The sequence below is a fragment of the Lactuca sativa genome, chromosome 7 (assembly GCF_002870075.4).
Source record: "Lactuca sativa cultivar Salinas chromosome 7, Lsat_Salinas_v11, whole genome shotgun sequence".
In the NCBI taxonomy this organism is placed as follows: Eukaryota; Viridiplantae; Streptophyta; class Magnoliopsida; order Asterales; family Asteraceae; genus Lactuca; species Lactuca sativa.
In genome coordinates, this window is record NC_056629.2 from 12022118 (window position 1) to 12049001 (window position 26884).

The 26884-nt window shown below is 36.4% G+C and overlaps 1 protein-coding gene across 1 annotated transcript; it reads right to left on the reverse strand.

The window, feature by feature from the left end:
* Positions 1-1338: 1338 nt before the first annotated feature.
* LOC111904115 (transcription factor UNE10) lies at positions 1339-4808 on the reverse strand. The gene is made up of 6 exons (XM_023899894.3): positions 4597-4808; positions 3662-4340; positions 2332-2433; positions 2146-2211; positions 1715-2068; positions 1339-1631 (listed from the first exon to the last, which is right to left on the reverse strand). The coding sequence occupies exons 1-6, from the start codon at positions 4656-4658 to the stop codon at positions 1545-1547; spliced, it is 1350 nt and encodes a 449-aa protein (XP_023755662.1). The 5' UTR covers positions 4659-4808; the 3' UTR covers positions 1339-1544.
* Between the last annotated feature and the right edge of the window lie 22076 nt (positions 4809-26884).

Genomic DNA, 26884 nt, shown 5'->3' on the forward strand with positions numbered 1-26884 from the left:
TGTTGGGTTTCTATAGCATCAAGTACACACAACCAAGGTAACATAAGCAATCAAAAGATATACCTGAGTGCACAAGCTCCCTAGATCTAAGTTTTGCTAGTTTTAACAGTGTACTTTAAAATCTTGTAAAAGAACGATAGATTACATACCTCTTAATCCTTAGATCATGTGAATGATAATGGATGGAGAACCCAAATGAGAACTCCTCTAATATAGTCAGACTTAAGACTCCAAAAGCAAACAACAATTAAAATCTTATTAGGGTTTATTCGAAAATCTCATCTCATAACCCTAGAGAGGGGTTTATGATTTTTGTATATGGGGAGAGCGGGAAGAGAAGTGAACGAAATTTCAAAGAGAAAAAACATCTAAGATTTGATCCCTAGCTCCCTATTTATAGGCAATAGACAAATCTTTTAGGGTTTCAAACTCTTACCTTATCTAAAACCTGTGATATCCTTAACCAATGATATGCAAAAATTGTCTTTATATATACTCTTCAAGAGTTTTTGGATATTCCAACTAATATATTGGATTAATTAATATTCAAACCCTTTAATTAATTAAATCATTTTAATTAATTATGGAAATATTTTCTAATTAATTTATTAATTCCTTAATGAATTAATAACTTATTTTTTCCGTTTCCTTAATGTTATTTGTGTCAATATGTTAACCCAAAAGAACCATGTTATTATTTAAAAATATTACCAACTAGTTAATGACATTAGACACTATTTTCAACAACGATGTACTTGTACAGGCAGGTTTACTAAGTTCGAAGCCAATTGCCACTCCGTTGTTTACTATCGGTTGTCTCTCAAGAAATGGCACACTAGCTCCTTGGTTGGAGCTTTGCAACACCTTACACCCTCACTTGTCTTGACTTGTCCTATACAGTTAATGAAGTCTACCTTTGACCATTTCAAGCGGTTAAATGGATTATTTGGTATGTCATGGGTATTATTTGGTTTTGACGTGTATAAAGCCACTTTTATAGAAAAAAATATATGATTTTAATGATAAAAAACAATGATTTATCATGTCCAACGTTACTAGAAAAAGGGCGTTTAGTGATAAACGAAAAATAACCTATATCTATTTTATGACAGACGAACAATGATATACATCAACAGATAACATTCACAAACATTGGTTTTTCATTAAAAAAAATTATCAGACATTGGTTTTTCATTAAAAAAAATAAAAAATTATCAGTTAAAACTTCTAATTCATTTAAACAAGTTAATTAATCGCTTATTTATTTAGCCATGTCAAACAAATTCCCTTTCTTCTTCAAATTGCAACCATATCAAAAATCACAATATTAAAACTACATTGATTTAATTTATCATTGATCGATCTATTCAACAAAAAATAATAATATTTTACATTTCAACAAGCATACATGTAAATATGTAGGTTGACAAGAATATATGTTGTCAGGGACGACAGTACTACGTAAATTTAAATTATTATAACACACATGTCGTCGTAAGATTACGTTATTAGATATAATTTTTCGAAAATTTTAAACATAATTGTTAGTTCTTGGGAAGTGGACCACAGGTTTGATTTTGCATATGTTGATACAAAGCTGTCATCCTACCATAAGCATCCATGGTTATTGGCTGCATCATAAATGTATACATGTCAATGCGTCATGTACTAGTCATTGAAGAAATGAATCCATGCAACTGTAAGATGGTTTTACCTGAGACCGGCAAGCGAGAAAAGCAGACATTGGATTGGCGGCAGCCATGGGGGCAGTGTTGGTGACCTGATCGGTGGGGTGGTGGTTCCAGGAAGGCATATGCATAAAAGTTGATGGGTGAAAACCTACCGGAAAGTTGGAGCAGATGGTGTTCATATCCATCATGCCTCCCACTCCCATTCCCATACCCATCCCCATGCCCATCGAATTCATCATGGCCATCTGCATTTGTTGTTGTTGCATGGCTAAAGGCATCATCATGGATGACATGTTCATTTTACTCATCATATGAACATGTGCTTGCAATTGTTTTACGTACTCTATTACTTCATCCAACATGGACGCTTTATCCGTCTGTAAGAGATCCATAAAAACTCACTCACATACATATATACATGCATACATACGTGTGTATTATAATTAACTCTTACCTTGCTTGAGTTTGGAACCAACTTCTGTAGTGTATTCATTCTTTGATTAATCTTGTCTCTTCTTTTCTACAAGATTCATAATGCAATTTTTTTTGTAAATATTATTATGTTGTTGATTGATACAAATATTATGCATTTCATGAAAACAATATTAATCACATAATAAATATAAGAAAAAATATTCACCCGTTCGGATTGATTATGAATTGCAGCCGTCCTTCTCCTTTTATTCGAGATCGAAGGTTTAGCCTTTACTTTTCTTTTTTCTCGACCCCCGTTTGCCTCTGGCTTTAAGATATAAAAGAAACACATCAGATTAATAAAGAAAATACAGTGAATTAGTTGTGCTAAATATTCTTGCAAATGAGTTATCTATAGAAATCAATTTATTATATTGGAGACACAGAGTTCGAATCCAAGGAGCTTCCTTCCTTCATCAAGGGTGGCCTGAAGTAGAGTTTGCAACGCAGTTAGTTCTAAAGGAGTTGCTTAGCATTATCGCCAAGACGAACTCCTCATACATACCACGAAACAAGGGAAGCCGTTATAGTAGGTAGGCAAAGAGTGGTGAGCAATCGTTTTTAATTTATTAATCATATTTGGAGATATACTATTATTCTTTGTAAATTTGAATGTGTGCGTATATATTAATACTTTGATTAAGTAGTAATCATAATTAAATTTAGTAATATGAAATAATAGTTGTTAACAGTTTTTAATTATTTATCAAAATTAGAAAAGTGAGAATCGTGTATAATTAATTGTTGTAACAACTCATTTTTGAAATAAAAAATCAAAAATTTCCCGACAATAAATAAAATTTAAATCTGAATACATAAACTTTTGAGTAAATTACACGAATGGTCCCTATGGTTTGGGGTAATTTGCACGTTTGGTCCCTAACTTATTTTTTTAACTTGGAAGGTCCCTACTGTTTGCTTTTATTACATGTTTGGTCCCTACTGTTTGTTTTTGTTACGCGCTTGGTCCCTATCTTACCTAAAAATACTATTATTTAAATAGAAAAAATGGTGGGGTAGGTAAGGTAAGGTGAAGGGGGTGGGGTTGGGAGTGTGTTTATCTAAATAAATTAAAAAATCAAGGGCAAAATAGTCTTTTTAGCTAAGACAGGGACCAAACGCGTAACAAAAACAAACAGTAGGGACCTTCCGAGTTAAAAAAATAAGTTAGGGACCAAACACGCAAATTACCCTAAACATAGGGACCATTTGTGTAATTTACTCTAAACTTTTTATAATAGTTTGAGTAGCATAACTGAATGACTATTAAAACAACACAAAATAATAAAATTATCCTAAAATTTAACTCAAACTAACCAGTTTTTAGTTTTAAAAAAAGTACGTTTTCAATAGAATAAAACAACACAAAATTAAAACGATTTATGCTCATGATTAACCTAATTAAAAAGAACTATGAAATTTATTTTTGTTACTTTAAAAAAATTTCCCTCTATGAAACGAACGCGTGGACTTGAAAAGAATCCACGTAGCGTTACCTGATGAGGTCTACAAAGAAACAGAGAGTCGTCGGGGGACGTTGACCTCGAGTAATCTTTGCCGGAGCTAGTATTTTGCGGCGACCCCGTTGTAGATGTCAACCGACTACCACCCAAATCACCGTCGTATGTATCAGTTGCAGCAAAAGTCTCACTCCCTATACTCGCACTCTGATCCCTGCAGCTACTCCACTCGTGCGCAGCAACCGTTGTACTTCCACCACCTTGACCCATTCTCCGGTCGAAAAACGCCGACTGGGCACCACTGCATGACCCGACGCGAGTCGAACAACCAGTATCATGAGCGCTCTTAATTGACCGGTGGACCTGAGCAGATTGCTCGTCGGTTCTGTTGTTTCCGTTGGAGCTCGGCACCAACGCGTCGGAAGTCATCGTCCCGGATGCGTTGACACTGCCGGTAGCGATGGTTGGGATGCGGTGCTGCAGCCATGGTACCACTTCTTCGTCGTTAACCGCTACTTGGTATTTGCTGTAGGGTTGGAGCTTGGCTTGATCAACTATCGCCTCCAGAGTCTCGGCAGCGCGTGGCTTGTCCCATGTATATTTGGGGAGAGTGGAGGTTGTGGAATGGGATTTGGAAGGCACGCGCCGGTGACCTAACTCGTGCATGGCCAGCTGCCCATTTTCCCAAGTCAATTCCGCCACTTCATAATCCAATCTACAAACAAAAGTTTTAATATTTCAAATATTAAAAAAAAAAAAGTACTAAAAGCACATATCGACTTTCTTAAATATAAATTTAATTTAAATTAAATTTAAATATTCTAAATTTAGTATCATATTTCAGGAAAACGCGTTAAACTTGCAAGAAATATATAGTCACTACTCATTACGACTATTAAAAACTTTTAATACAAATAGATGAACACACATATATACAAAAATTTAAATTGCATGAAGAAAGAGATAATAACTTGAAAACATTCTGATTACGGTTGATGTCTTCGAGATCCCAGCTTGGTACACACTGATTCATGAGTTCTTGAGAAGGTAATTTAAAAGATAGGTATATGAATATAGATACAGAAGAAAGGGAAGTTCGCACATGAATCGGTTAGGTTTAAAAGCTTTGTATATTAATGTGAATTGGTCCTAGACGACATGTATGGTGCATATGGAATCAAGAAAGGAACTTGCTTTATGTGGTGTAGTTTGCATATCTATATATGGCCAAGGTGTAACCTTGGGCCACCATTTATTATACCTTATCCTACCGTGAATTGTTTCATTTTTTTCTTCTTATTTCAAGGTTTATACTTTAGAAACCAAATATGTACGTCTCTACATGTGCAATTGCGTCATTACATTTTGTTGTTGGTGAGTTTGAAATCATCAAATCATTTTGGACAATTTATACCAGCATTAATTGTAAGACAATTTATATATACTATGATCTTATACGAGTATAATATGACATGCACACTTGTATAAAATTTGTTTAATCTAATATACAACGAATAAAGAAAGTATACGGGGATTGTAAGGTGAGGTTGTATCCTTTTGTGCAGTCAAGGGGCCGGCATCGCCTACAAACTAACCAAGTATCTTAGAAATGACGATCATAATCGATGTTATAATATTTCATAATAAAAATAAAATATTACAAGATAATAATCATAAAATTAAAAGTATCTCCAACAGCATTCTATTTTTAATACCGTAAAATGAAATTTAGAGTGATACATTTTCATTTCCAGTTTAAATTAGTAAATTATGTATTACACTTTAAAAATACAATGTAAAAAATAATGTGTGGGAGATTGTATAGTTTAAACTCCAAATTTATAGTGTCATTAATTTATTTATCTATTTATAATATGTAAAATAGAATTGGATTAAAGTCTTTACTCTATTTTACACTCTATAAATAGACCATAATAACAAAAATTAGATTGGAGTTAGAGATAGTCTAAAATAAACGGGCTATTCATAACGTTTTGACTCACTGTTAGTATGACATTGTTAGTGTTAAATAGGAACTTCAAACTACTATGTTTAAACCGTGGATAGTCTCCAATACATTATAACAATATCTATGATAATGTTGATCTACATCCTCGAATATAGCCGAAGGAAACTTAGGAATCGTTAGGAAGTAAAACGAATAACTCATGAAACGACACACACAGACAATATATTTATATGGTTCCGTCAAAGTGACCTATATCCACAGGCAGGAGGGGGTATTTTTATTCAAGAGTTCTAAAACAGAGAATTTTTGCCACAAAAAATAGAGTTTTCTCTCATCATGAGATCTTTTTGTCACTAAAGCGAGCACCCTAACGCATTCAGGTACACCAAAGTTTTTAGGAAGTTCCACTAGAAAGCTCTGCCACAATGCTTTGTTACAATAGTATGCCACAATGCTTTATCATAATTCTCTATCAGAATGCTCCGTCATAATGTTCTGCTACAATACTCCGTCAGAATGTTCTGCCATAATGTTTCATCAAAATGCTATGTCACAAGGTTTCGCGCAATTGCTAAATGCTTAAGTCATATTTAACATTTTAAGGAAAACCATTATAGAATGGTTTTTTTTAACAAATGAAATGAATATATTAAAAGAAAAACACGAGTAAGAAGCTAGTGAAAATAAACAATTACAAAGAGTTTAAAAGATGGATTCGAAGGCTTAAATTCCAATCAATATGTATTTAATGTTTCCTATGCACTACCCAATAAAATGAGAAAGAGAAAATATCATCAAACAAAATATCCATACGAGGCACAATAACGAATAAGTATATTCTTGTACCTACAAATACTCCACTAAGTAGTTGAGAGGATAACATCCATGAGTAGCTTTCGAATGGCAGCCAGCCGAAGCTGAAAAACGAAATCTTCTAACTCTAATTGTTTGGGTCGAAGGGAACTCAAGATAATATCACTTCCGAACCTTAGCTAAAACATCTTTTGAAATATCACACACTAATCAGGTGTGATTACGATATGTTTTGCCTTCCCTTTTAGCCATACAAGTTATCTTGGTTATTTAGGTCATTTTGGTGTATTAAAGTTTAGATCTTGAAAATTTGAGACATTATTATGGATAAAGTTGGAAACGTTGTCCATCTAAACAATATGTTGATTCAGATCTGAAGGTTGGACGCTTGGACTTAATGGATTAAGTTGAGAAAGATGCATTCTTGGCCCTTTTGAGACTTAAAGACTAGATATTGGTTGTTTGAACCTTCCTAATGGATAAAGTTTGAAACTTTAGCCATTATGAAGCTATTTAGGATCTAGATATGATGTTATGGGCTTGGTCTGAAGAGATTAAGCATTTAATGAAGATTCGGGCTTCTGAACAAAAGTCACGACGTGACATAGGATGTGTCACGACGTGACAGTGTCCAAAATCATGATTGTTTTGTTGTTGCGTTCTCACGACTTGACCAAGGAATAATCACGATGCGACGTTGATTTTTGACCGTTGACCTTGTGGACTTTGACCGTTGACTTTTAGACCAGTTTAACTTTTGGTCAAACATGGGTAGAATTGAGTATTTGACTAAGGATTGGTCTCAGTTTGGTTTTAGGAAGTTTGGGTTGGTTGTTCTAATGTTGAGGTAGTTGTTGGGCATCTGTTGAGTAGTTTATGTGAGTCTCTATACTGTACTCATGGATTGAGGGCACCAATGTTGGCCCACTAGACTATGTTTGTAGGATACTAGTTTCCTGTGTGATATTTGCATGTTTTGTATGCTGGACGGGGCCCGTTATACAAGTTAGGGTGAGGCCCATTATACTCATTGGGTGGGGCCCATTATGCGAGCTAGGTGAGGCACATTATACTCATTAGGTGGGGCCCGTTATGTAAGTTAGGGGGAGGCCCGATATACTCATTAGGCAGTGCCCGTTATGCAAGTTAGGGCGAGGCCCATTATACACATTAGGTGGGGCCTGCTGCTTGTATGCTATGTGGTATTTTGGGGAACTTACTAAGCTTTGAGCTTAGGGTTTTGTGGTTTAAACATTTTCAGGTACTTCCAGTTTCTAAAGGAAGAGTCGGCTTGATCGCATTACATCCCCTGAAGATTTATTCCGCATTGATTGTTTATTATTTTACTCTGATGTTTTGAGAATACTTTTACTCTGATCGTCTTTTGGGATAATGTATGAATAGTTTGACTTATTTATAATAAAATTTTTACTTTGTATTTTTGGGACATTTAAAGTTGGTATCATAGGCTAGGTTTGAGGGATCCTGGCACACTCTCGGGTGTGTCTAAGCTCAAACTAAGGATTTCTAAAATATTTTCAAAGAAAATGATTTTCTAAAAATATTTTCTAAGAAAATGGGGTGTGATGCATGCAATCAACCAAGCTTAAGTAAGCATTCCCCAAAATACCCATACATGTGTCTTACTTATTGTTTTGGTATTAGTATATGAGAATTGCATGTTAGTTTATGGATAAGGATCTGCATAGGATTTGCATGATAGAATGCTATGAGAGATGCCTTTATATGCCTGGTTATTGAGCTTTTGGAACTGCATGCTAGTATGGATTTCAGATTTTTGGATAGAATAGCCTGAGTAAGTGAGACACTAGTTTAGATTACTCGATGCTCGAATGCTGCTAGCTTTGTGCTTTTAGGGACCTCCAATTTTATCAGCTACCTATTAAGCAAATATGTTAGGATACATGTTGTAGTGATTAGATAATTATATAATGTAAGGGTTAACTCTATTGCTCAGCTCTTGTTTGAGTCTAACTATTGTAGTGTGAGACCTTGTAGTCGAAGAATTATCTGGCGCCTGTGGCATGTAATTATATTCATGAGGTAGTTAGCAGGTATTAGAGGGAGTCTCTTCTGTAGCTGATGGAAAAGAGTGGTGTGAAGGGAACCTTGGGAAAGCCCAGGAAGAATGTTAGAATGTGCTTGAGTGAGCATTTTTGAAACAGATATCCTAGAAAGAGAAACTAGGATGATTAGCAGTGTGTTCTCGTTTGAGGGCGGGTATTTGTGGTCGGCTCGGTCGGTAGTGGACATGAGTAGTTACTTAGAGGATCCGGAAAGTTTCTTGAGGAACAAATAGGTGTAAAAGGTAGTATCAGGATCGTACTATTGAAACTACAGGACTTGTACTCGAATCGAGGAAAATTTTTGGGGATTCTAAGGAGCTGATTGAGGGTAAATTGTATGGTTTGGCACCAAGATTCATTACAAAGTGTTTCTGTCTTATTCGGTTTATCAGTTATGGTTGTTCAGGCAGAGGATGTGTCTAGTGATTGTTGGGCCTTAGGGGCCATGTCAGATTGGGTTTGAATGGTGCAGAACTAGGTAAGTTAGTTGGTTTTGAGGTCGTGAGGATCTTGCTCAAGGTAGTTCCAGTTGAGTCACGGAACTCAAGAAGGAAGCGATTGTGATGATCGGATCGCAGTTTTTAGCTGGAGGCTGAGTGATTGACAGATGTATTGCGATGTCATCATCTATGACAGGGGTTATGTTCTTCCAGCTTTCTGTGTTCAAAGCAAAGAAAGAGCAGACATGAGATTTTCATAGTTGGGATGTAAACCCAGCATGGAGCTATATGGTTGTAGTTTTTGGTGGCAAGTATGGCAGTATGGGAATGCACAAGACGATTATTGTGGTATGGTTGCCTTGAGATGAGATCAAGGGTCTGCATTCTTTGAGTTTTGTTAAATCAGGTGCAAGTTGATTGTTTCAGGTGATCAAGGGAAGCAAATTAGGAAAGTCAATTTTTGTTATCTCTGATGTATTGTAACTAATAGAATAATGCTTCTGGTATCTATGGATAATGATCACGATGAAATGTTTGTTGGGGATTTATAGGCAAGGTGTGTGGTAGTCCAATTCTTTCTAGATAGAGAATCGGTTTTATGAATGGACATAATTATTGCTTGTGCATATGTTGCTTTTATGATTAGGGAGTTTCTGAGGTATCCATCTGAAATTCGGAATCACTTTGAGTTTGATTCTTCTTTATCTGGAAGATCATCTTGTGTTATGATTCATGGATGGTATGTATCTGGATAGTCAGTTGGTGGTGGTTCGAACCCTAACTGGGAGAGAACTTAGCATTCTGCTTGGAGGGCCATCGATCAGTTCGGGTTTAAGGTTTTAGAAAAATGGGTCATAGGGATCTGCAGTTTAGGTGTGTGAGACTTTGGTTCAAGATTTGGTGAAGACAGGGGTGCAGAGCAAATTGTCATCAAATATATGTGTTCAAAAATGCATTAGTTGTCCTCACGGTAGGAAGCTGTTAGATAAGGAACTCGTGGTAGCCAGCGATTCCTTTCAGAAATACCGATGCATAAAGCAATAAGCGTTTGGGTCGCTCGGGTTGAGAATCGGTTGTTGAGGGATTTTTCAACTCGTTCTCTAGATTTCTATCTATAGTCTAGAATGGGCAGTCGTTGACCGGTAAATCAACTTCAGAGTTTGGTATGTTTAGTTCCAGGTGGTTTTTGTTTAGTAGTGTATTGGATCACTAGATTAGTTTTCAATTTATTCTCAATCTTTGGTCATTTCATTCAACATGAATAGCTGAGGTTCTTTGAAAGTTTTGAGCTTTATTAGTTGATGTTCAATGGATGCGTCAACCTATCATCAAAATGTATACATTTTACATATTGGTTTCTGGGTATGGGTACCCTCAATTGTTGGTTGTGGAGTTATTGTTCATAGAAGGCTCAAGTTTGACAGATGTCCTTGGTTATTAGAAGTTCGAATGTTGAGGTATGAAATCATCTCTTCCAAGATAACAACCATGATGAAGGATAGTGAACCCATCACGGGCCACTTGCAGAAAATGCAAAGGTTTGTGGACCGGTTGCTAAAGTTGAATGTGAAATTCCTTGAGGAATTAGCTATAGATATCATTCTACACTCCTTACCTCCATGTTATGATCAGTTCTGCATGACCTATCATATGAACAAGGAGGAGGTCACACTTTGCAAACTTCAAGGGCTTTTGAGGACTGATGAAACTGGTATCAAAGGTAAAAATGTAGTTTCTACTCCTACTGCAACTGCCCTTGTTCTGGCAATTGGACAAGGGAAAGGGAAGAAGAGGAAGGCTCACTCAAAGAGCCGCAAGGGAAAGTCTCTTGATGGATCCTCTTCAAGTGGGACCAAGGCTAGTTCTGCTGCTCCCTCTTCCATTTCCAAGGAAGCAGAGTGTTTCTACTGTCACGAAAAAGAGCACTGGAAGCGAAGCTGAAACCGGTATCAATGGTAAAAATGTTGTTTCTACTCCTACCGCAACTGCCCCTGTTCTGGCAATTGGACAAGGGAAAGGGAAGAAAAGGAAGGCTCCCTCAAAGAGCTGCAAGGGAAAGTCTCTTGATGCATCCTCTTCAAGTGGGACCAAGGCTAGTTCTGCTGCTCCCTCTTCCATTCCTAAGGAAGCAGAGTGTTTCTACTGTCACGAAAAAGGGCACTGGAAGCGAAGCTGCCCCAAATACTTGCAGGATGTCAAGGATGGGAAGGTTAAACCCACCCATATAGGTATTTATGCTATTCTATCTAAAAAGTCATCAGATTCTAACTCTTGGGTTCTTGACACATGTTGTGGATTTCACATTTGTTTTGATGTTCAGGGCCTAAAAAGAATTAAGGATGTGGAGCACGGGAAGATAAACTTGATCATGGGGAATAGGAAGGTTTCACCTGTCACCAAGATTGGAGTTTACTTTTTATTTCTTAGTAGTGGGTTAGAAATTATAACGCCCGTAGATTAGGGCTAGTCAATTTAGAGACGATAAGCATCAAAAGTGACTTTTTGATAAAAGATTATTTAGAATGAATAATATTAACTGAGTTGTAGTGGTCGTGGCAAGCTTTCCAAAAATATAAAGAATGCAAAAATCCGAGTTATAACGAAAAAGTTATGATCTGTCGAAGTTTCACGACAGAACCGGTACGACACTGTATGACGTAAATACTGAATTTATGATAGAGCGATATTTAGCCTTAGTGATCTAAGAGAAAGTCGTAGAATACATTAAACCGAGAGCGTGCATAAAAAGAACGGCTAAATCTGACTTTGTATGAGGAAGTTATGATTTTTCAAAGTTTCGACTTAGCGGTATGCAGCCCAACGTTCGAATATGAGATCGAGTGGTTTCTAGCCGAAACAATCTAAATGAAAATCGACGATCTCATCGATAGTAGTGCAACGGTAAAAAGACAGACGAAAACGGACGTCGGATGAAGAAGTTATGAGTTTATAACGGAGTTTTCCTGTCCCAGCCTACTAATAATAAATATAGTAAAAATTAAAATCAAAATTACCTGATGGAGTCTAAATGAGAGTTGTAGATCATAATCTCACCTACGCGTTGATTTAAAGAACGTCAAAAACGGAGTTCGTATGCGAAAGTTATGAATTTCTGAAGTTCGGGGCGCGAAACCCCAAAACTGTCAGAGACCACGACATGAAATCAGTGTTCACGATGTGAAATGTCTTATGATGCCTCCTGGAGTCTGCGAGACCCAACTTGCGATGACGCAAGCAGTGACGATCAAGCCCACGATGTGAAAATACTATTCACGACCTGAAAATATTGTTCACGACGTGAAAATCGAGAAATCAGCCCTATAAATAGATTTGAAGGGGCAGCCGGCCAAGGTTGCTAATTCACTCTTCTCTCACCCATATTACCTCGATTTAGGTGCAAAGAAGTACCCCCGAAGCCCCGTTATCATCCCGAAACCCGAAGCTCCAAAGATCCCGAGAAGAAAAGAGTTTTCGAGCCAAAGCTCTGCCCGCGAGAAGCCCGGTGTGTGAAGATATCCCGGTTTCATAGAAGAACTTCTATTTGAAGAGTCGTTGTGTTGTCCGAGCATCGTCTAATCAAGTGAGTGTGTAGTTACTTTCTTCTAACATATAGATATGAAGTACGTGCTATATGTTTAAACATTTTTTGTTTACTTAAGATGGATGTTGAAATATTGTTCTATACAGGTTTTAAAAGATTTAAACTGTATATGTGTTTGCATCTACAAATATGTTGGGTAGAACATGGGTAGATGAAATAGTTGATGTGAGCCAAAATAATAAGTATTTTTGAACACAATGTGTCCATCAGGTATTTTTGAACTCTATGTGCACTTGATGTTTTTGAACTCAATGTGTTCATTAAGTATTTTGAACTCTATGTGTTCATTTGGTGTTTGAACTCAACGTGTTATTTAAGTATATTCGAACTAAGTGTTCACTAGATGTTTTGAACTTATGTGTTCATCAGGTATTTTCAAACTGAATGTTTAATAGATGTTTTGACCTATGTGTTTATCAGGTATTTTTGAACTATGTGTTTATTTGAGGATTGTGTTCATTAAGTATTTTTGAACTAGATGTGTTCACTTGTTGTTGTTGAACTGAGTGTGTTCACTAAGTGTTTTAGAACTAAGTATTCACCAGATGATTTAAATTAAGTGTTCACTAGGAGCGTTAGAACTAGGTGTACGTTAAGTATGTTGAACTAAGTGTTTACCGGTTGTAATTTGAGGACCTGGGTAGTGGTGGACTTTGTGTCAATTCCTTAGGTCAATCCTTAGGAATAAATGAATAAAGGATAGTTGATTCTTAGGGTAATTCCTTAAGAAATAAAGGATATAATGGGGATGGGTAATTTGGATTGATTGATTTACTTATTGATTGATGATTGAATATAATAATTATATTATTGTGGGTCGAAAACCCTATATGCTCACCAGGATCTCAAGTCTGACCCACTCAGTTTTCTTTGCATTACAGGTAATTGCACAAGAGTATAAGTTGGTTGACTTGACGAGAGATTTTAGATTTTAGACCAGTAGTTGTAAATAATTGTTGTAAGGTTAAATTGTACTGTTTATGCTTTTTGGTCTGTATCGGAACATGACATCCCGAGGTTTTGTTATTTAATGAAAAGTATATTCTGTTTGAGAAATGTTTTGATAAAATCTTATCATATTTTGTTTGGGAACAAATTCCGCAACTGTTTTTTTTAAATATTACTTTGATTTTAAAACAAAGCATAAACAAATCGGTCTTTTCTGGCCGTGAAATTAGGGATGTCTAAGTTGGTATCAGAGCATTAGTTTAAGCGAACTAGGAATTTGTAGGATTTCTAGACTTAAACTTAGAATGTTAAGCGATGATTGTGAGATGAGTGTCTAGCATATTTTAAGACACGAGCACTAGTATATTTTAGGAAAGATTCCTAAAATGCTTTTATGTGCTAAATGCTATATGTTTGCCATATATGATTTGTTCAAATCTATGGTCTGTTGTCGACCGGGTCTGGAAACCTTATGGTTTTAGGATTCTAAGCGTATGACTACGGTATTAGAACTAGCATGTAAACGTTTCGGAGTGATAAGGAGATTTATACATCTATCGTAAATAAAGCTTTCTTATCTTAAATTCTCGCCCGGTACACCGAACATCTTCTTGGGTGTACAAAACGTTATGGTGAAGACTGATGGTTGTCGAGGCCAACACAAATAATAACCCTAAATATTACACACTAAAATAGTGTATAGTGGTAAAGGGATCGAATCCACGGAGATTGGTTCAATTTATAACTCTATGAAAAATCTCTTTGTAAAAGTACTCGTAAAATGACAATAAAAATAAAATGGGGGGTTTTGGTGTTTTGAATACTTGAAACAAACTAGAGTTAACTATGATTTAAATAGACAAATGCAACAAAAATAAGAGTTTGATGTAAAATCAATAAAGGAGAGATGGTTGACTTAAAGTTTCCTCACTTTGACTTTTGATGAACATATCATTAGAATCCAATGGTGCAATACTTTGATTTAAATCCTTAATTTGGCTATAGCAATCCTAGGAGCTTGAGATTACCTAGACTTTTCTTAATTGTTGAAATGGCTAGAGAAGCTCATAACAATTTCCTTAGTCAAAGTCACTAATTCCAAATAGCATGTAATTAGTGAAAGTCAACTAGCATTAAGAACCAAAAAGTCACCAAATCCAAGAGGGGTCAAATTCTTTCACCACCATGTTCGAGGAAATGTTTTTATGATTGTGTGAAGCAAAAACAACACAAAAATCATTTGTTGCTTGCTAATTTGAGGATCATTTACTTAATCAAGAAATTAGCCAACTAATCACCACAAACATATTTAAACTCATGAATAAAAACATACTAGTAGTGATAATATGATAAAACACAAAACAATTCCATAAAGATTTAAGAACAAGTTCATGGATTCTTCAACATCCAACAAAAGTTCAAAAGATTCAACAAAAAGTCAACCAAGATTTGCTTAGCCAAGCATGGCTAAACTCAAATGAACAAAGTTAGATGAGATTGTACCAAACATTTGACAAGATTCAAGAGATGAAAAGAAGATATTCTTCAAGTGTTTTTGGCCTCCAAAAGTGCTCCAAACTCCAGAGAGAAAGTCTCAAAATCGGACCTTCAAGATTAGGCTAAAGAGGCACACCAAACTTCCCAAAATAGAGCTCTTAGCAAAATCCCAAAATTGCCCTTGTCAGGAATCCACGCGGGCCGCGGGCTCTGACGGGTAATTTTGGGCTTCTTCAAGTTTTGGGCCCCCATAGCTAATCCATTGGCCCAGTTCGAATCCAATCAACTCCTAGCCCATTTTTCTTCAATATATCTTCAATTAAAGCCCAATTTGTCTATCCACATCACTCTAAACTTCCGCAAACTCCCAAATATTGATCTTGCACACTCAAGAATTGTCCCACGTCTTTCAAATTTAAAGCTCAATTCTTCCAAGTCTTCAAGCAATTGACAGGTCCACCCCATGAGTCACCTTCATAGCCATCAAGCACGAAATCCCCAATTCCCTTCAAGCCCAATCGCCTCCCAAGAGTGTCGCCCCGCTAGTTTCCAAGAAAATCTGCAATAATGCTCAAGAAACTAGAAAGTACCCCGAAATGGTCATAAAAATAACAAAAGGGAAAATATGCATGGAAGTTAACTAAAATACGAATGAAATGTGCTAAAATAAACTATAAAAATTAGTAAATAAAACAAACTATCAAATCACCCCAAGCTTAAACCTTACTTGTCCTCAATTAAGACAAGACTAAAATGAATTCGGGACGAACTACCCTAGAAATAAAAAGAATGGATAGTACCATGGAACCTGTTCGACGTTAGTCAACATGGTCAGAATTGATCTCGCTGCTATCTCACAACTTTTTCATCCGATGACAATGGAACCATAAACCACAGCCAGGACAAATCCTTTAGGTGAGTAAGGAGGGATGAGCAGTCGCAGCCTCAATAGAACATGCATACAATGAAGAACATTTGTAGTAGGGAGAAAGCAACTGGATGGGCTCGGGTGGAGCTCTTCTTTAAGTGTACACTTTGATCTCACGTCTTCCAGTTTCTCTCATGTGTAATTGGGTTTAATCGCTCGGGCACCGTTGTAGGAATCGGTTCACTTAGTGTTGGCCCAAACCTCCCGTAGTATCCGACTCGACAGTCTCCCTAACATCACCAATTTGCGAGAGAAAAAAAACAACTCGATCTATATACAATAAAACAGACCTATACAAATGAATATCAAACACCGGGTGACCAAGATGTTGGGAAATTTGTTCAATAATTGAACCGGCCACCTATCTAAGATAGTTACAATTGAAAATTTGCATGCTTCTTTTTTGCTTTGTTTTGTTTTTTTTTTTTTTTTGTTTTTTTTTTGTTTTTTTTTTTTTTTTTATACTTGAAGGTAATGTATTAACAATCGAAAATTTTAACAAGAAAACCCTTTGACTCAAAATTTGGTTCCCAAAAGTGTGTAAGTGGAACCAAAATGGTAATGATATAATCTGAATGGCCTAAGTGTGAAAATGACCATGTGTGGAGCATAAAGATGTAATATAAGCTCCTTTTCAAACTCGTGGTTTTTCAAAGATAATGAAAATGTCCAAATGTGGACTAAAAGACTCTCTAAAATTCTAACAAAATCGCAAAAAGATATGGTGATGTAAAGAGACCGGATATGGATTCTACTCGGGGACAAGCACCAATGCTTCATCCTAACAGTTCAAACATGATCAAGTGTGATCCTCTCAGCAGTAGTGACCGCAAGTCTAAGAACATCCATTGCTATAGTATATCCTACAGTTGTTAGTATTGTATGCATAATTCTTCATGAAACTACCTGGCCATGATCACTTACCCCTTTAAGCTACCAGCATCTGATCCCAAGTATGAAATCCCAAACTGCAGCTAGTGGTCCCGGTTCGATGGGTGAGGTAGCAACAAGATCCCGGACCAATAATTATACAATAACTGTGAACCTGTTTCATGGCATCCAAGAGAGGTGAGAATAAACAGACAACAAAAATGCAAGAATGTTAATGCCTTAAGCTCAATGTTATGCAAAAGTAAAAAGTGGAAAAGAAGAAAATAAAATCTTTTTGAAATTTTATAAAATAAAAAATGAATGCAAATTAACTTAAACTAATATGTTATGCAACCTAACTAAAGAAAAATGCATGAAAAATTAAAAAGAAAGGGAAATGCCCCACCCCAAGCTTAAGAACAAGCATTGTCCTCAATGCTTAAGGAAAGGGCGGAAATGACCTAAATTGGAGGGTTGGGTAGAGCATAAGGGTTTGTAGAGAAGGAAAAATGGTGAATAATGGTGGTGGTCTCGCGGGATTCCGACCGGTAGATCTCCGGGAAATCGAGTTTTTGTCTGGAGCGCGGGCGGGGCGCGGGCCGCGTAGAGGCCGCGTGTAACATTCTTGGTTTCCTCTTGAGTTCACAGAAGGTTCAGAAGAATTTTGGGTCAAAACACGCGGGCTGCGTAAAGGCCGCGTGAACTGAAGCTCAAAAAATACTAAGTGTTGAAACCAGCCCCGCGGGCCGCGTGGAACCCGCATGCAGGCCGCATGAGCTGAACAGGGCTAGAGGTGATTGTTTTACGCGGGCAAGGAATGGGCCGCACATAAGCCGCACATGACCTTACGCGGGCCGCGTGGATTTTCCTGCGGGCCGCGTGACTTCCTGCACCTTAAAATTTGAAATTTTTCAAAAAACTTGATTTTTGGCTTAAATGATTCCCGCGAAGTCCCGGTTTCAAAAACACAATAAAAGGTTTGGACCAAAGGTGAGAATAAAGCTTGAAATTTTTCAAAAATGAACATTTTCAAAACAAAAAAAAAACTTTTAAAATCATTTTATTCGGTTTATAAAAGACGAAAGCACAATGCTTCCCAACAATGCCCTTCTTTAACGTCTTTGGCGAGACGCCTCCAAACTTCACTTTAACACTTTGGGGCATCCAAATGGACGACATCTTGGACATTTGAATCAAAACCTTCATAGAAAGGTTTCAACCGATGTCCATTAACATTGAAAATTTGCCCCGTGTCGACATTTTTTAGTTTCCACACCTCCATTAGGACTCTTTTCTTGTATTTGACTTTCTTCTTATGGGAGAACCATACCGGACTTAGACCTTTGATAATAGAAAGCATCCAACCATATTCTTTATTGTACTTGTTTAGTAAGGTGACCAACTCTTCCATCTTTGACATGGTGGTCAAGTTGGTGACCGGTTGGGCGTCTTCATTCTCGACATATGTATCCTTTAAAGGGTCCGACATATTTATCATTCCCGGCTCTTGTGGTTCATCTACCACTGGAGTTAGTTTCTCAATAATAGTGGGTGGCTCAACCTCTCTTTTGTTAACACCGAACACTTCCTCTATAGTTTCATTGACATCTTTCTCAATTTCTTCTTCCTCCTTGATAGCCTCTTCCACTTCTACTCCGTCTTCCTCTTCTCCACATAACACTCTTGGGCCATCAAAACTTTTCTCATCTTTCAAAGGAATGGCAAATGCACTATGCCATGGGCTCTCTTTAGATTGTAATTTGTCTTGATATTCCATTATACTTACTGATTGAGCAATTTGTGTTATTTGTTGCTCTAAGCTTTTGAGGCTAGCTTGGGTTGTTTCTTGGAAAATTTGGGTAGATGTGGCAATGCTTTTCACAATCTCCTCTAAGGACATGCTTGGTGTTTCAAGTTGTTGAGGAGGTGGAGGATATGGATGTTGGAATTGTGGAGTTGCTTGGTATTGGTCATTTCTCCAATCTTGGTATGGGCTTTGGTATTAATTGTATCCCCAAGCTTGGTTGGTGTCCCACCATTGATCATTTTGATGTTGATCATACCTCCATTGGTTTGACCAGTAGTAGCTTCCCTTCTCTTGCACTTCTTCCCATTCTCCTTGTAAATATGGACACATGTCGGATTGATGTCCATTTTGGGCACAAAAATCACAAAGAAGAGGTGAGGGTTGCACACTGTGGTCATTTTCAATCATCATAACTAACTGAGCTAGCTCAGAAAGTTTATCTTCAATACAAGGAGTGTTCATTCCTGAACCATACTTTTTTCTTCAATTTTTTAGTTTTAAACTAGAGTACCTGCACAATGAGATCTAGGCATAGAGAAACAAATTGATTAAAAATAAACCAATCTCCGGCAACGGCACCAAAAATTTGGTGGTTGTCAAGGCCAACACAAATAATAACCCTAAATATTACACACTAAAATAGTGTATAGTGGTAAAGGGATCGAATCCACGGAGATTGGTTCAATTTATAACTCTATGAAAAATCTCTTTGTAAAAGTACTCGTAAAATGACAATAAAAATAAAATGGGGGGTTTTGGTGTTTTGAAATACTTGAAACAAACTAGAGTTAACTATGATTTAAATAGACAAATGCAACAAAAATAAGAGTTTGATGTAAAATCAATAAAGGAGAGATGGTTGACTTTGACTTTTGATGAACATATCATTACAATCCAATGGTGCAATACTTTGATTTAAATCCTTAATTTGGCTATAGCAATCCTAGGAGCTTGAGATTACCTAGACTTTTCTTAATTGTTGAAATGGCTAGAGAAGCTCATAACAATTTCCTTAGTCAAAGTCACTAATTCCAAATAGCATGTAATTAGTGAAAGTCAACTAGCATTAAGAACCAAAAAGTCACCAAATCCAAGAGGGGTCAAATGCTTTCACCACCATGTTCGAGGAAATGTTTTTATGATTGTGTGAAGCAAAAACAACACAAAAATCATTTGTTGCTTGCTAATTTGAGGATCATTTACTTAATCAAGAAATTAGTCAACTAATCACCACAAACATAGTTAAACTCATGAATAAAAACATACTAGTAGTGATAATATGATAAAACACAAAACAATTCCATAAAGATTTAAGAACAAGCTCATGGATTCTTCAACATCCAACAAAAGTTCAAAAGATTCAACAAAAAGTCAACCAAGATTTGCTTAGCCAAGCATGGCTAAACTCAAATGAACAAAGTTAGATGAGATTGTACCAAACATTTGACAAGATTCAAGAGATGAAAAGAAGATATTCTTCAAGTGTTCTTGGCCTCCAAAAGTGCTCCAAACTCCAGAGAGAAAGTCTCAAAATCGGACCTTCAAGATTAGGCTAAAGAGGCACACCAAACTTTCCAAAATAGAGCTCTTAGCAAAATCCCAAAATTGCCCTTGTCAGGAATCCACGCGGGCCGCGGGGAATCTTACGCGGGCCATGGGCTCTGACGGGTAATTTTGGGCTTCTTCAAGTTTTGGGCCCCCACAGCTAATCCATTGGCCCAGTTCGAATCCAATCAACTCCTAGCCCATTTTTCTTCAATATATCTTCAATTAAAGCCCAATTTGTCTATCCACATCACTCTAAACTTCCGCAAACTCCCAAATATTGATCTTGCACACTCAAGAATTCTCCCACGTCTTTCAAATTTAAAGCTCAATTCTTCCAAGTTTTCAAGCAATTGACAGGTCCACCCCATGAGTCACCTTCATAGCCATCAAGCACGAAATCCCCAATTCCCTTCAAGCCCAATCGCCTCCCAAGAGTGCCGCCCCGCTAGTTTCCAAGAAAATCTGCAATAATGCTCAAGAAACTAGAAAGTACCCCGAAATGGTCATAAAAATAACAAAAGGGAAAATATGCATGGAAGTTAACTAAAATGCGAATGAAATGTGTTAAAATAAACTATAAAAAGTAGTAAATAAAACAAACTATCAAAGACTCGTAGGGAATTAAGTAAATGGAGGAAATGAAAGGCTTATGACAGTGAATGACACCTATCATAAGATATCGTAAGAGTGGTGTCTTGCCTTTAGTTTATGTCTGATAAAATAACTAAACGTTTAGAGGAGTACGGTACATCTGAAGTACACCTTCGATTGGAAGGATGATGGAAGGAATCGTGTAATTCTTGAAATTGTCCCATAATATGGAATTTCCATCGCCAATCGAGTTGAAGCATGAATAATGATAGAACATATGCATGGAAGAAATCCTAGTAGAGTCTAGGAAAAATTTGATGATTAATTGGATACATTCGTATGTGTTAAATTGTTTGGTGATTTTAGGACTTGGGGACTATGAGACAATACTTGGGATGATTATGAGTAGGTGTGAACAGTAGTAGAGATCTATACTACTAGAAGCATAGGACTCACGCTTGGATCAGGGAACGTCACAAGGTTACCAAGAAGCTAGTAATTGATTGTGTTTTATTCATATATGTCGTTACCATTGTTTCGGTAATGACTCAGAAGATGAATGTTAATCTAACCTCAATGTTCATATCAAAATGAGTCCGACTACAATGAGTTTTTTACGTGGTTCAGAGAACCAAGTTCGATGTAGCATCTGACTTAAGCAGGAAGATTGAAATCAAAGCGATCAATTATATCGCGCTCGTTGTTAAAGAAGCTTGTAGCTAGAAATGCTACATGCTAAAATGTGATTATATCACATTAGAATACGAAGGAAAGTATATTCCATTCTGGAATTTGACTCTAAGAGACTTGAGTCTAAGCGTTTCCTCATATGGTGAGAGATCGTTAGGGCATGACCCATCGATCTGTTACAATAGATAAGGGGAAGTACTTATCCTAAAATGAAGAAGAAGGAGTCCTTAATAAGGATTTATTTTGTAACTTGTAGGTTACGATTGAAAGTCCAACATAGTACGAAGAACAGGTGCAAGATTTAGCATCATGGTTATTACTTAGGATGGAATGATAACGTATGGAATCATTATACAAGCCCTATTTTCGTTGCTGATTCCAGGACGTAATTATCCTAAAGGGGAGATAATTGTAACACCCGTAGATCATGGCTAGTCAATTTAGAGACAATAAGCATCAAAAGTGACTTTTTGATAAAATATTATTTAGAATGAATAATATTAACTAAGTTGTAATGGTCGTGGCAAGCTTTCTGAAAATATAAAGAACGCCGGAATCTGAGTTATAACGAAGAAGTTATGACTTGTCGAAGTTTCGCGACAAAACTGGTACGTCACTGTGTGACATAAATAGTGAATTTACAATAGAGTGATATTTAGCCTTAGTGATCTAAGCAAAATTCGTAGAATACGCTAAACCGAGAGCGTGCATAAAAAGAACGGCTAAATTTGACTTCGTATGAGGAAGTTATGATTTTTCGAAGCTTCAACTTAGCGGTATGCAACCCAAAGTTCGAATATGAGATCTACTGGTTTCTAGCCGAAACAATCTAAACGAGAATCGAAGATCACATCGATAGTAATGCAACGGTAAAAAGACAGACGGAAACGGACGTCGGATGAAGAAGTTATGAGTTTATAACGAAGTTTTCCTGTCCCGGCCTACTAAAAATAATTATAATAAAAATTAAAGTCAAAATTACCCGACGGAGTCTAAAAGAGAGTTTTAGATCATAATCTCACCTACGCGTCGATATAAACAACGTCGAAAACGAAGTTCGTATGAGAAAGTTATGAATTTCTGAAGTTTGGGGCGTGAAACCCCAAAATTGTCAAAGACCACGACGTGAAATCAGTGTTCACGACGTGAAATGTCTTCTGATGCCTCCTGGAGTCTGCCAGACCCACTTGCGATGACGCATGCAGTGAAGATCAAGCCCACGACGTGAAAATACTATTCACGACATGAAAATCGAGAAATCAGCCCTATAAATAGATTTGAAGGGACAGCTAACCAAGGTTGCTAATTCACCATTCTCTCACCCATATTACCTCGATTTATGTTCCAAGAAGTACCCCCGAAGCCCCGTTATCATCCCGAGACCCGAAGCGAGTCCCGAAGATCCCGAGCAGAAAAGAGTTTACGAGCCTAAGCTCTGCCCGTGAGAAGCCCGGTGTGTGAAGATATCCCGGTTTCATAGAAGAAATTCTATTTGAAGAGCCGTAGTGTTGTCCTAGCATCGTCTAATCAAGTGAGTGTGTAATTACTTTCTTCTAACATATAGATATGAAGTATTTTCTATGAAGTATGTGCTATGTGTTTATACATTGTTTCTTTACTTGAGATGGATGTTGAAATAATGTTTTATACAAGTTTTAAAAAGATTTAAATTGTATATGTGTTTGCATATACAAATATGTTGGGTAGAACATGGGTAGATGAAATAGTTTATGTGAGTCGATATAATAAGTATTTTTGAACTTAATGTGTTCATTAGGTATTTTTGAACTCTATGTGTTCACTTGGTGTTTTTGAACTCAATGTGTTCATTAATTATTTTGAACTCAATGTGTTCATTAAGTATTTTGAATTCTATGTGTTCAGTTGGTGTTTGAACTCAACGTGTTCGTTAATTATATTTGAAATAAGTGTTCACTAGATGTTTTGAACTTATGTGTTCATCATGTATTTTCGAACTGAATGTTTAATAGATGTTTTGAACTATGTGTTTATCATGTATTTTTGAACTATGTGTTTGTCATGTATTTTTGAACTATGTGTTCATTAGAGGATTGTGTTCATTAAGTATTTTTGAACTAGATGTGTTCACTTGGTGTTGTTGAACTGAGTGTGTTTACTAAGTGTTTTAGAACTAACTATTCACCAGATGATTTGAATTAAGTGTTCACTAGGAGCGTTAGAACTAGGTGTTCGTTAAGTATGTTGAACTAAGTGTTTACCGGTTGTAATTTGAGGACCTGTGCAGTGGTGGACTTGTTGGATTAGTGTCTAAGTCCATAAGTATTTTGGTATGTATTTGACCCGATGGTGCATGGTCCTTTTGGGTTTCCTTCACCAAAGCAACTTGATAGGATGAATTATGGAGAGAGAATATTAATTATGATTTATTAATATATTATGAGAATAATATATTAAAGGAGAAATCATATTGTTTAATTAATATTAGTCAAGAATTAATTGATAATTAATTTTGTAACTAAAAGAGATTAATTAAACTTAAGGGACTGGAACTATAATTATAAGATAATTGCATTTGGGCTATGGATCACCTTGGAATAATAGGTTGGACGAATTCTATGGGGAAACCCATTAGAAATCGTCCAAGGGATATTCTAAAAGGGTCCATGGGCTGCTTAGGGCTTAAGCAGTCAAATTAGGGTTTCCTAGTTGAAAACCCTAATAGCCTACATGTATATATAGTACCCTTAAGCCTAAAAAACGTGGCTAAGAGTTCCACTAGGGTTTCTACACGTTTTGGGCAGCCTCCTCTCTCCTTATTCTTCATCCTCTTGCTCTTGGTGTTTGTGAACCATTAGAGGAGTGACAATTGTGACTCTAAGCTTTCTAAAGTCATTACAAGGAGGATTTGAGATTGTTATTGCTACATAAAAATCAAGGTAAGATCTAAAAACTCTTTCACATGTTAATCTGATTAATTGTATGCTAGATCTAGGGTTTAAAGTTTTGGATGAATTGCATGTACAATAGAGAAACCTAGATCCAAGCATTAGGGTTGCATGAGCACACAGGATGTTCTTATGGCTAAAACTCATCAGTGGTATCAAAACCTTGATTGGTTTCTATTGTATTGATGCCTAGTACATTCATTCATGTTGCAAGATCAAGTTTTTTGGCCATCTGGCTGACAAACTCGTCGAGTTCCAATGTGGACTTGTTGAGTAGGGTGAACCCGGCGAGTCCATAAGGGGACTCGGCAAGTTTAGCTGTCAGATAGGCGGATTTCGGGATTTTTTACCTATTTTGATTTAGGATAATTTCCATAATTGTTTAAAATTAATTAAATTCGAATTTGTTGATCCCTTATGATTATCTTTGTCAAAATAAAATATTTTGGTCATCTAATTAGATAATTGTTACCTTATTTGATAAATGTTAAATTATATGAATTATTTGATCATTATCTTGCAAAAATTTGAACTAGATCTAATTAGATAACCACCAATTATTAATTAATTGCCTTATTTTAATTATGTGATCTAGAATATTCTTGACAGAGTTTGGAAAAGTTTCAAATTAATCCCTTTAGGTTTTATAGTTTAAATTAGAACTTAAAAGTTTTGGTTTTGAAATTTAAATAAGTTAAACCCTAATGTTTTGAAATGTTTCAAAACTTGCCCTCTAGTTTTGGAATTTAAAAGTTGATTAAAAGTTTAATTTAGAAATGTTAAATTCTAAAACCCTAGTATTGTTTTGAAAAAGTTCAAATCACACCCTTATGGTTTTATTAATTAATTAAGGTGTATAATTAAAAGAGATTTAATAAACCCATAAAATTTTTGGTTTACATTTAATTAAATTAAAAGTATAATTTATTAAATTAGAACACACAGTATTTTAAAAGTGTAAAATACACCCTATACTATATATAATATTAAAAGTCTAGTATTATATATGTATGAGTAAACAGTCATTCTTACCGTTAGTAGGCCTCATTCACGAAGCTGGTCTATAAGGGGTGTTTAAGGAAATTGCCTATAAAATAGAGATTGAATGGGTATCCACTCTTACCCACCACACTCTTGACTAGTGGAAGGTCCTTAGCCGAATGGGTAGGATAGGACATAAACCTTCCATTATAAGTATAATGAAGTACAAAAGTAACTAAACACTTTTACAAATCCCCAATCTTAGTTACTTTAGGAAAAAGTGAATTGATGCAATTCCATGAAATTACACTTTGTGCCCTTGCGAAGACGTTAGTGGAGCGTGTGTGGTTAACTGGCACACTAAATGGTTCCAAGCAAAGGTAGCAAAGGGTGACTCAATGTTTGTCATAGTTCAGTGGAGCGTGTGTGGTTAACCGGCACATCGAATAGATGACTGTAACATGTGGGGGCACCATGTAAGTTTGCATGGTTATTCACACCCGTTTTGTGATCCTCGGTATCCCAGTCATAAACTAGAGGGGCATATCGAGATTTAAACATGCCATTGAAAAGTTCAATGAATCTCAAAAGATCTAGGAATTTTCAATAGATTTAAAACTTAAATTTCTTTTTCGTTTTTCATGGTGGAAATTAGTGAATCGTCATTCATTTACCTTCAAATATTCTGCAACTAGATTACGACATCCCTTTTCTAGGTTGTAGAGTATTGTGTTGGGTCCTAGCCTTAATATCTCATTTGGGTGATTTATTAAGGACTCAATCAATCAATTAACTTAAATTTAATTTTTCTCCCGTTTTGTAGATGTCAAGGTATGACAACTATGGTCTTCCCAAATCACGTGGAACAAGCCTTTCACATGAAGATGATATTCCACGATTCGATCGAGGAACACGAGATCATGCTTCACTTCCTCCACCTCCTCTGATTATTCTCCCTAACCCACAACTTCAAAAGATTGAAAAGTTCAAACTCACTCAAGCCCTTTTGGCAAGTGAACATGAAGAAGGAAAGTTAGTGTGTGCACACATCCTAGAGATGAAGTCACACATTGATAGATTAAGAATGTTGGGATCTGTTGTCTGTGAGGAGCTGGCTGTTGGCTGTGTTCTTCATTCACTTCCAGAATCATATAGTGATTTCATAAGAGAGTACTATATGATGAACCACGACATAACCCTCATTGATCTCACCTATATGCTTATTGCTGTTGAATCAACAATGATTTGGCGCACTGGAAAAGCAAAGTTGATTGGTGGATCTGCCTTCCAGACCTCTATGGATATAGGCAATGGCAATGAAAGGCATGCCATGATCGAAAAGTTTGATCATAAGAGAAAGGAAAAGTCTGAAGTAGTTCCGTGTGCTGTTCCAAAAGAGTCAATTTGCTTTTATTGCCAAGAGAAGGGGCATTGGAGACGAAGCTGCCCTATTTACCTAAGAGATGGGAGAGTCAAAACGTATGGCTCTGCTTTAGGTAAAATCCATTAACTAACTCTTTTAAGTTCCTATTCTAGATTCTTAATGCATGATGTGATAAGAT